Source organism: Miscanthus floridulus, chromosome 7, assembly GCF_019320115.1.
Source record: "Miscanthus floridulus cultivar M001 chromosome 7, ASM1932011v1, whole genome shotgun sequence".
Taxonomy (NCBI): Eukaryota; Viridiplantae; Streptophyta; class Magnoliopsida; order Poales; family Poaceae; genus Miscanthus; species Miscanthus floridulus.
In genome coordinates this window covers 103,350,492-103,359,966 of record NC_089586.1, presented here as the reverse complement: position 1 = coordinate 103,359,966, position 9,475 = coordinate 103,350,492, and the positions used below count along the sequence as shown (strand labels likewise).

The window sequence follows — 9,475 nt, the reverse complement described above, 5'->3', positions numbered from 1 at the left end:
TTTTAGCTTATTAAGATAGGCAGATGACTTCTCACCCCGTCCGAAAAAATCATCGAACTCCGTGTCCATAAGAAAATTTTTGATTTGAAGAAGAGGAAAACCTCCCCTAGATATTAAGTTATTTTTTTTCCAAATTTTTGGATGCAACCCTTTGGTTTGAAAAAATTTTCTACCGTGCACTTTTTAAAAGTGGAATTTCTTTGAAATTTTGTAGTGAACTGTGTTCGTATTGTTCTATTTTATTTAGCCCTCGTTCAGTTCGCGAAAAGTTTTTCCAAAAAGTGCTACAGTACCCATCACATCGAATCTTACGGTACGTGCATGGAGCATTAAATGTAGACGAAAATAAAAACTAATTGCACAGTTTGGTTGGAAATTGCGAGACGAACGTTTTGAGCCTAATTAGTACATGATTGAACACTAATTGTCAAATAAAAACAAAATTGCTACAGTAGCCAAATTTCACACTTTTTACGAACTAAACGCGCGCTTATAGGTAGAGATAGAGAGGAAGGGACTGCCAATCTGCCAAAATTTCAAAGCTCAGGCCCACCACCGTCAGAACGCTTGCACTCGCTCATTTCCCAACGCGCACGGCACACCCGAACATGGCCGCTCCGACCGCCGCCGTCGACACCACCGCCCCGCCTCCTCCTCCGTCGGCAGAGCCCGCGGCTGCACCCGCACCGGATCAAGAGGTCTCTCCTCCTCCTCATGCCCCTCAGTCCGATGCGCCTGCGCCCGCAGTGGCCGCGCTCGCGCCCGCGCCAGCCCCGGCTCCTGCCCCCGTGCCCGTGCCCGCGCCAGCGCCGAGGAAGCGGAAGCTCGAGGAATCGGGGTTCCACACCTCCGAATACTACAAGATCCGTGCCGTCGTCGCCGACCTGCGTGTCCGCTTCGTCCAGGTTCACACTCAGTATCTTTTATTTCTTTGTCTAAAAATCCCCCTAATTTTCACTAAGGCTAGTTGTGTACTCTTGTGGAAAAGGCAGAGTTGGTCATTTTAGCTAAAGCTTCTGGAAATCTGGGGCTGGGGCAAAATCCACTAATCCAGGCTACATGATAATAGAACAATATTTTAGCGAATTCGAGTATCTTTCACCTGCTACTGCTATGCAGTGTAGTTTCTCGTGTTATGGAATACTGTAAATCTATTCTGAATTGTCGTATATCTTTTTGTGAAGGTTTACCAAGCTACTGATTTCTGCAACACGGATGCTGCTCGTGAGATTTTGAAAGGTATATAAATGAAACCTAATTTTCTGTCTTGTTATGATGGCAATTGCCAGTTGAAAGGATTTGAGCCAAATCTTAGGTTTAGTACTGAAAATGAATAGCCTTTAGTGGATCCATGATCTAGAGCTCAGGCTTTGCATAACTTGACCCCGCTGTGTCCTTGGTGCTGATCCTCTCGCCATTGCTGGTGAGGTTGTTGCTATGGAGGCCATTGAGGTTTAAATGCAGCATAAATCGAGTCCCTTTGTTCAAGATCTCTGGGTGGTATAGGTGGGAGGCGAAGACTTAAAAGACAGCCATGAGAGTTGTCGGAATCTATGAGCAGTTGCTGACTGCTTACCAGTTTGGGCGGGACATTTGAAGTGAGTTTGAGTTGTTGGAGCAAAGAATTTAATGGCATAAGTAGAATTAGGGTGGGTGGGTGGGGGGAATGCAAGCATCTTTTAACTTTAACATGAGATGGGTCAGCGGTGCATGACTTCCAATCTTCCAATTAGAAAACGAAATAAATACTGAATGTTTAAAACTAAAATGGGTGCTGTTATATAAGAAGTATAGATCAGGAATAAATATTCCTTTTTTTTATTATAAGTATTGTTTCTCTAGGCTAGCAGCTTAACAGCTTCAAACCCTGAGCCATTGCCATTGAGCTTAGTAGTTCAGTCATAGTCCTGTATTTTCTCGTGTCTCATCTCTTTAGCCAGAACACTATGATCAACCCTAGTAATGGTAAAATCTCCTAGCATCGTTTGTACTGATGTATAAGCTTGCCTTTTTTTGGACTGGTGAAAATCAGTGTTCATGTGGTTACGTGTCAAGAAAACGTTGGCTGTGCAATTAGAAATTGGCGGTACCAACAACCCAAGATGGGCAACTTAGGGTTGATCCAGGAAAGCTAGAGTAAAAAGGCCTGATAAATATTGTCTTTTTAATACTTAGCATAAAAATAGAGCTGAGGACGTGAGGTGAAGGAGAGCCGTTTAGTCATGAACAATCTTAGCAATCATGAAGCGTGAATAGTAGACCCTATAGCTATAGGTAAAGGAAAGACGCAATCAGTGCTGAAAGCAAAGTTTTTGAAACTATAGTTTTGTGCAGGGAGTATCAGATTTGGTTCTTTGTACTGGTACAAGGCTTGGTATTGAAGCCACACACTAGGGAAGTTTGAAACCGATTTTTTTTTTCTAGAATCACTGCTAGGCAATGAACTAGTTGCAGAGGGAAATGCACCAATGCGGCTACTTGTAATCTTAGTGTTTCATATTATGTAAACAGTCGATGCATTGCACTCTGCGCTTCATTTGGGTAGTTGTATACACAATGGTGTCGTAGGAGATTTTTGTTAATCAATTTTGTTGTGAGTCACTTTCTTCTGTTGATTTGTTGCTAGCGCATTCTAAGTTTGATGTAGCCGCTGCCTTCTGTAACAGCATTGCATCAAATGATGTAACCCATTCGCATCTCTACTTCTTATGACTTGACTTTCATAACTTTCCATATGACATACAAAATCTTGCATGCAAACACATGATTTACACACATTGTACATCCTTCTTCCCTATTTTTTTTACTAGTAAAAAAATAAAATAAAAATTTATAGGTGTCACTAGAAAAATCAATTATGTGTTTTCCTTTTAAATGGTCAGCAATGTTTCAAATATATTCTCCACAGAACTGCTAAGCATATGATAGATGTTCTTTACCTATATTTTCAGTAGGTAATTTCTTTATCACTCAATTTAGTAATGATGTTTGTCGAACTTTGTAAGAGCAACTCCAAGAGATGGGCTATTTGTACTGTCTAATCTAAATTTAGATATTTTGGTAAGATATAGAGGTCCAACAGTCGTTCTATCCAGCGGTCTAAAATAGCAAGCGCTCTATCCCGTGCTCCTCGCTAGCTAGAAATAGCACACCGCAGCGGCTTGCCATCCGCCTCCCCGGACCTATTCTCGCGCGGCGCCCGTGTCCTCCCACGTGCGTGGATCATTTTTCTCGCGAGTTCCTGCCGTGCACCCGCGCTCCAATAGCTCGCCACCATGCTGCTGGGAAACAAGATGATCTCACTCTGCACTTGATTTCGCGGAATCCGATCTCGCACCCCCGTCGCGGCACTTGTGCTGCTGCTGCTGCTGGGAACAAGCTGCTGCTGCCGCCCCCGCCGCGCTTGATCTCGCCGGCCCCATCTCGACACTTTGTGCTGCTGCCGCCGCCATGCCGCTATTATGGCAAAATTAATGGAGCTCTGTGGGGAAGTGACGAGAAGCGAGGAGTAGAGATGGCAGCCGCTGGTAACTGAAAGGATAATGAGCGATCTAATCCGATGACGTGTAGTAGTTTTAAAAATAGAGAACCGAAAATTTAGACAGGCTGTTGGGTTACTCTAGTTTTTTGGTGGGTATTTTATTTTAGACAATGGCTAAATTATGGATTTTAGCATCTAATTTTACATGATCTCTTGGAGTTGCTCTAATTCAAGTGAAAATAAGCAACCTGAAGTCTTATGTTCAGTTCAATATGTACTATGTACATTTGTGACATGGCTTGATCTTATACACATATGCTTGTCATGTGTTTTAGAAATAAATGTTGTCATGGATCTATCCAAGAAAATGAGGCTCAAGCTTGGTGCTACTTCTGAGCCTGTGAAACCATTGGAGAAACCTTCAGCTGGATTTGTGAAGGATGAGCTTGTGAAACCAGCAGAGAAGCCTTCAGCTGGACCTGTGACCGCAGAGCCTGTGAAGCCACCAGAGAAGCCTTCAGCTGGACCTGTGACCGCAGAGCCTGTGAAGCCACTAGAGAAGCCTTCAGCTGGACCTGTGAAAAATGAACCCACTGTACCAGCTCCAGCTGGAGAAAACAATCAAGCTCACGGGGTAAGCCAGACTACAATTTCTCCAAATAATGGAGGTGTTGATACACCAGTCAAGCATGATAACCTGGAGGCGCAGAAGTGAAGACGATAGAGGAAACCCAAAGCACGATCCATTGAGATGGCATATCATGCAAATCTGCTCGACAAAAATGCAGAGTGACCGGTTGATCCCCTAGGGGCTCAGATTTTCTTGCCTCTCCTGGAGGTAAAATTGTTTGCTTTGGGCTAAAGCTAATCGACGAAGAGTGGTGGGCATATCAAGATCCAAATTAGATTGTGTTCGGTTGTTCACATTCATTCATTCTGTACTGTGTTGCTAATTTCCCATGGATAATTTAATCTTCAAATAGTTACTCTGTAACTGGATCATACTATACATCACATTGCCCTGTTGTATGAAGTATTAGCCAGTCAATTTCAAGTCGTGCTTGAGAAGAGGTGATGGAACTGCAAGCAGGGTGTTCAGTGTCTCATCAGGATTTTATCCGTATCACTTATTATGTCTTATAGCAGGGTGTTCTTGCATAATCTGCAGTTTATGGTCCAAACTAAAGTGTGCAGTGTTTTTAAATTTCTGGATTTACTTTGAACCCTTCTCCAAGGATTTCTTGAGGTTTCGCGCCTCGACCGGAGAGCACGCAACTAGTGCCAGCATGCACGGCTTGAGCTATGAATGGCCGTGAGTTTCCTATGCATATTACACCTTTCCTCCTAAATATAGGGCTTTTGAAACTTTCCAAAACGAATTTCCAACGATGCCCCACACGCCGCCGGGTTTCACGCTAACGACATCGAATCCGTTATTATTTTCCCAATTAATAAAAACCATCAGGAACTCAGGATAAGTTCGGGAGACAGACAGATCCATCCGATCTCGCCACCCAGCCAGCTTTGATTTGATGATCACAATATCCGCGACTTCCCACAAACCACGGATCCGATCCGCGACTTCCTCCTTCCAAACAATCTCCGGTGTCTCCAAACCATGGCGCTAGGCTACCCATGAATCACCGGCCGCCTCGGACTCCGGGCTCCAGACGCGTCCGTCCACGCGCGCGCGTCGTCATGTGGCGCTGGTGGGAGCTACAAAGACGCGACGCGGCCGAGGGCAAGCTGGGCAGGGGGCGCGCAGTTTGCGCCGCGCCGTGCCTTCCGCGGGCGTCCCTGCTCGTGATCCCCGCACACGCGCGCCCGTCACTAGCAGCCGCCGCGCAAGGGGGCTGTCAGGGGACGAGCAGGCGGATCGATCCGCTTATAGCCCCCCCGGGCGGGCGGGGGGAGAAACGGAGATGAGAGAGGCCGCGGAAGGAGAAGGAGGAGGGCTCACGCGCGTGGAAGACGCGGCCGGCTATATATACCAGGAGGGCTCGCACCTCCGCCCACCCACGCGCGCACCCTCGTTGTTTTCCCCCAGATCGACGAACCCAGGAAGCCGCGGGCTGCATCGTGCCATCGTCGACTTCGTAACAAGATCTTTGCACGGCGCGCCGGCATTACGATCTCGTGATCGTGAGGTGAGTCGCCTTTCCATGCTCCGATTCCGCCGTGAAAAGTTGCCCCCGCCGCCGGTTCACCAGCCCACGTACGGCGCCGTTCGCCAGGCATTGTTAGGGCTAGAGATTTCCGCCGAGATAGTTTTGTTTTCGAACAATTAACCTTTTTTTAACATAACAATTAACCTTTTCTTTGCATATTCTTCTGTGCAAACTAAAATTGTTATGCAGTATCTTTTTTACCAAAAAAAGATTGATTTTGATCTGTGCTCGAACTCTTTGCTTCCTTCGTACATCTTCTCGTGTGCCATTGAAATCATTGATCGATTTTGTTGATCTGAATTCTTACAACAAGTTTGGTCTCAATTTATTCTAGGCATTCTTCTGAAGTTAGTACGCTCAGTTGGATTGTGAACAGATGGCGAGCAAGTTCGACAACCAAAACAATGTAAGTTAAGATATATCACTTGGGTAAATAATTTCAAGCACGATTCGTTTCAAAAAAATCACGATTGTATCATGTTGTTTATCGCGAAGATTATTGTAAATAAGAGTAGGTGCCACCATTACATCTCATATTTAGCAATTGAACGGATTGCATCGTTTCTAATCTTCCAACGGATGCTGCCAGGAGCAACTCGTGGACGAATATTGTGACCAAGATGAGGACGGCCTAGGTGACTTCATTGTGTATAGCGACGACGACGAGGAGTCATTGAAGCAAAAGCAGCACCAGCAGGAGTTGGATGATGAGCACCAGCAGGAGTTGGATGATGAGGTGGAAGAGGAAGAGGATGATGAGCACCAGCAGGAGTTGGATGATGAGGTGGAAGAGGAAGAAGAGGAAGAGGTTGAGGAGGAAGAAGAGGAGGCACCAGTTGGGCAGCAAGAGATCCTTAGCCTGAGGGAGCAGTTAAAGGAGGAAATCAGGAGGAAAAACGCGGCAATGGCTGCCGGCGCTCGCAAACCTAATTTACCATTGTCATCCAAGAACCAGACGATGCCACCCGTTAAGGACGGGTAAGATTTCTATGCTCTTGCGGACGTGCTATAGTCTTATTTGGTTCTGATTTTAGTTCCAGTTGCTAATAGCAAAACTTTTGTAGATATGGCACCTTCTTTGGGCCATCAAAGCCAGTGCTTGCTCGCCGAGTCATCGAAGAAGGGTGTTCAACGATCATGAAAGATCTACAGAATGTACCCTCCAAAGTATGTGTTAACACTTCTATATGTGTTTTGGTTTTTTTTTTGTAACATTGAACTTTGCATTCATCGTATGATCATATTTCGTGCAGAAAGATGTTTCCTTGGCTTTGAAGATGCGACAAGGCGCAGTTGAGAAAATGCAGAAACTGAAGTTTGTTAGTGAGGTAATAACAAGAAATTAACACCTGACCATGCTATTTACTGTATGGTGCTCTGGAGCCAATTGATTTATAAACTTGTTACAATACGCAGGAGAAGAGAAAGGTTGATACACTTCGAAAGAATCGAGATTACTCATGTCTGTTCTCAGATGATGCTGATACTCAACCCCCTACTAAAGATCATCCTGAGAGTAGTAGGGCCCTTCTTGTTCCGAAATCTGGTATGGACACTACTTTTTTGTTGAACAAAATATACTTATTTCCCTTTGCAGTAAATGTAATGAACAAAATACTTACATACTTGATGTGTAGAGACTCAAGATGCTGGGCAGGTGAATTCTGCCAGGAAAAGCAGAGTGTTCACAGGCCAACCTGCCACATTATCATCAACAGACCATGGATTGAAGAAGGGTTCTGGGTCTCTGGGAAAGAAGGCTCATGCAGAAAGAAAAGGCGCTATAGCTGCTGGTAGAAACGGGTCCAACCTGCCTAACTTGAAGAAGAAATCTCCAGGGCTGCTATCATCCTCGAAAGGCCAAGAGCTGCAGCCGTCACTCCATAACAAGAGGCCGCAGGCGTCGATTCCAGGACAGAAGCTGCGGCAGCAACCGCAGAGTCAGAGGCCGCAAGGCAATGGCCGTCAGCCACCGTTGCAAGGTCGAAGTCTACAAGGTCAGCTTATTGGACAGAATAGATTGGCTGCGCAAAATGGGAGATTGAAATCAGCACAAAAGCAGCTCATTCCTTCCTCAAAATTCAAGGTAACAAATCGTTCACTGCACAAAAAGCATTGTTTTTCTCTTATTATTACAGGACACCAATTAACAAGGACTTTTTGTTTTTTCGACGTTGAGCATTTGCAGGCATCTCATGGAGTAGAAAAGCATATAGTAAAAAGAAGGAAATCCAATGATGACAGACAAATAATGCATAAGTACGATTCTCATTATTGTTCTTGGTATTATTACTGTATTTGTATCAGTGCTCTTGCGTTTGCATTCACATGGGTTCCGGGCATACTACTACCTCCGTTGGGTTTTAGTAGGCATATTAGGATTTCACAAAAAAACGTTTAAAGGGAATACTTTGACCACAAATTCTCACAATATATCATTATTTGCTACCATAATATTAACGTTGTTAAAAATATTATTATATGGATTTATTTATACACCTTTTATAAACACAAAACAAAACATGCTTATATTTTGACTAAATTGATGGTCTCATGAAGTTTAGTATTTTTGTGAAATAGTAATACGTTTACTAAGAGTTGACAGAGGGGAACGCTATGTTATGTGCCACATGCCGGTGCATACTGTTCTAGATCCTGCACTCCTGGTTCTAAAAATTGTTACATCACTACATCTAGGGGCCGTAGATTGTTTTTGAACTGTGGGGTCGTAGATTGTACAGTTAAGTTTGTACTTACTTTGATTTGGTGTTTGACTTTATGTGCTCAGATATGACGAATTTGCTATCAGCGATGAAGACGAGAGTGATATGGAAGCTGATTTTGCTAGCATACAAAGGGAAGAGAGAAGAAGGTAAACTTTCAGCTCCATTCACACGTGAAGACCCTTTTTTTGTCTGAGGTTGCTTAAGTCAAATCTTTGAAATATATATGGAGGTAAATAGGTAATCATCCACCAAATTAATGGTTTCCAACGCACAATAGATAGCCTCTTTTAACAAGATATATAAAATGGTTCCTTCAACCAAACATTTTAGAACGTGCGCTTTTGTACCAAGTTAGTTTTAATTTGCTGAATGTGTACTGATTAAATCTTATGCATTGGTCGTTCAGCGCGGCACTTGCAAGGAAAGAGGACCAGGAGCAGCTCCGGTTGATCAAGGAAGAAGAGAGGCGCGAACGCGCATTGAAGAGGAAAAGGGCAGCACAAAAGGAATAATAAGCGGTTAGGGCAGAACAGCCTTCCAAGTGTGACAGTAGAAGTTAGTTAGAAGCGGCCAGTTCTTGAAATCCAGTATTATACAGGGAACGGTTTGGCCAAAGGGTTAGGTTATTGATATGGTAATCTATCATCATGTAAATCTACGTACGCAGGCATGCAGCAAGTAAGACCCCAGTTTCGAAGCTAATCTAAGGCCTATGTAGGAGAACTCAGTTCCAAGCCTATATCGATTTTTTTTATGAAACAAAGCTACATATGAAAAAAATGGCCAATAAGGCCTATGTAGTAGACCTCAGTTCCAAAGCCTATATCGATTTTTTATGAAAAGCTACATATGAAAAAATTGTATGGAAGTTAGCTAGGTGAGGACAACGTATATGGATGAAGTAGTAGGCCAGGCCGACGACTCTAAATAAATATATGTGGCCAACTGCTCCTCCTGTTCTGAAATATATAAGGTATTGAGGCATTCAAAATTTATCCTAAATCATAAAATATTCTATGTGAATTAACTCTCCAAAAGTTTCATCCTGTCATTAGTACCACCAGGACCAAGCTTAAATGGTAAGCACACAGAGTCCCTCT

The 9,475-nt window shown here is 43.9% G+C and overlaps 2 protein-coding genes across 3 annotated transcripts; both read left to right on the top strand.

Moving 5' to 3' along the window:
* The first annotated feature begins 537 nt into the window (after positions 1–537).
* Positions 538–4,537, top strand: LOC136464061 (uncharacterized). Its single transcript, XM_066463026.1, has 3 exons — positions 538–905; positions 1,185–1,239; positions 3,817–4,537. Exons 1-3 carry the CDS (start codon positions 609–611, stop codon positions 4,194–4,196), a joined length of 732 nt encoding a protein of 243 aa, XP_066319123.1. The 5' UTR covers positions 538–608; the 3' UTR covers positions 4,197–4,537.
* A 461-nt stretch (positions 4,538–4,998) lies between these two features.
* On the top strand, positions 4,999–9,268 carry LOC136464060 (uncharacterized). Of its 2 annotated transcripts, none has more exons than XM_066463025.1 (10): positions 4,999–5,628; positions 5,984–6,055; positions 6,239–6,627; positions 6,714–6,816; positions 6,903–6,977; positions 7,066–7,195; positions 7,287–7,735; positions 7,838–7,908; positions 8,438–8,521; positions 8,782–9,268. In XM_066463025.1, the coding sequence occupies exons 2-10, from the start codon at positions 6,026–6,028 to the stop codon at positions 8,885–8,887; spliced, it is 1,437 nt and encodes a 478-aa protein (XP_066319122.1). In that variant the 5' UTR covers positions 4,999–5,628; positions 5,984–6,025; the 3' UTR covers positions 8,888–9,268. The 2 variants fall into 2 exon arrangements, with proteins under 2 accessions (XP_066319122.1, XP_066319120.1); XM_066463023.1 differs by having other exon boundaries at positions 7,829–7,908.
* Positions 9,269–9,475: the final 207 nt, after the last annotated feature.

Coding starts and splice junctions, on each gene's coding strand:
- LOC136464060 (XM_066463023.1), top strand. CDS start 6,026: ATGGCGAGCAAGTTCGACAACCAAAACAAT. Junction 6,817..6,902: donor TACAGAATGTACCCTCCAAA/GTATGTGTTAAC, acceptor TATTTCGTGCAG/AAAGATGTTTCCTTGGCTTT. Junction 7,909..8,437: donor GACAGACAAATAATGCATAA/GTACGATTCTCA, acceptor TTATGTGCTCAG/ATATGACGAATTTGCTATCA.
- LOC136464061 (XM_066463026.1), top strand. CDS start 609: ATGGCCGCTCCGACCGCCGCCGTCGACACCACCGCCCCGCCTCCTCCT. Junction 906..1,184: donor TGCGTGTCCGCTTCGTCCAG/GTTCACACTCAG, acceptor CTTTTTGTGAAG/GTTTACCAAGCTACTGATTT. Junction 1,240..3,816: donor TGCTCGTGAGATTTTGAAAG/GTATATAAATGA, acceptor CATGTGTTTTAG/AAATAAATGTTGTCATGGAT.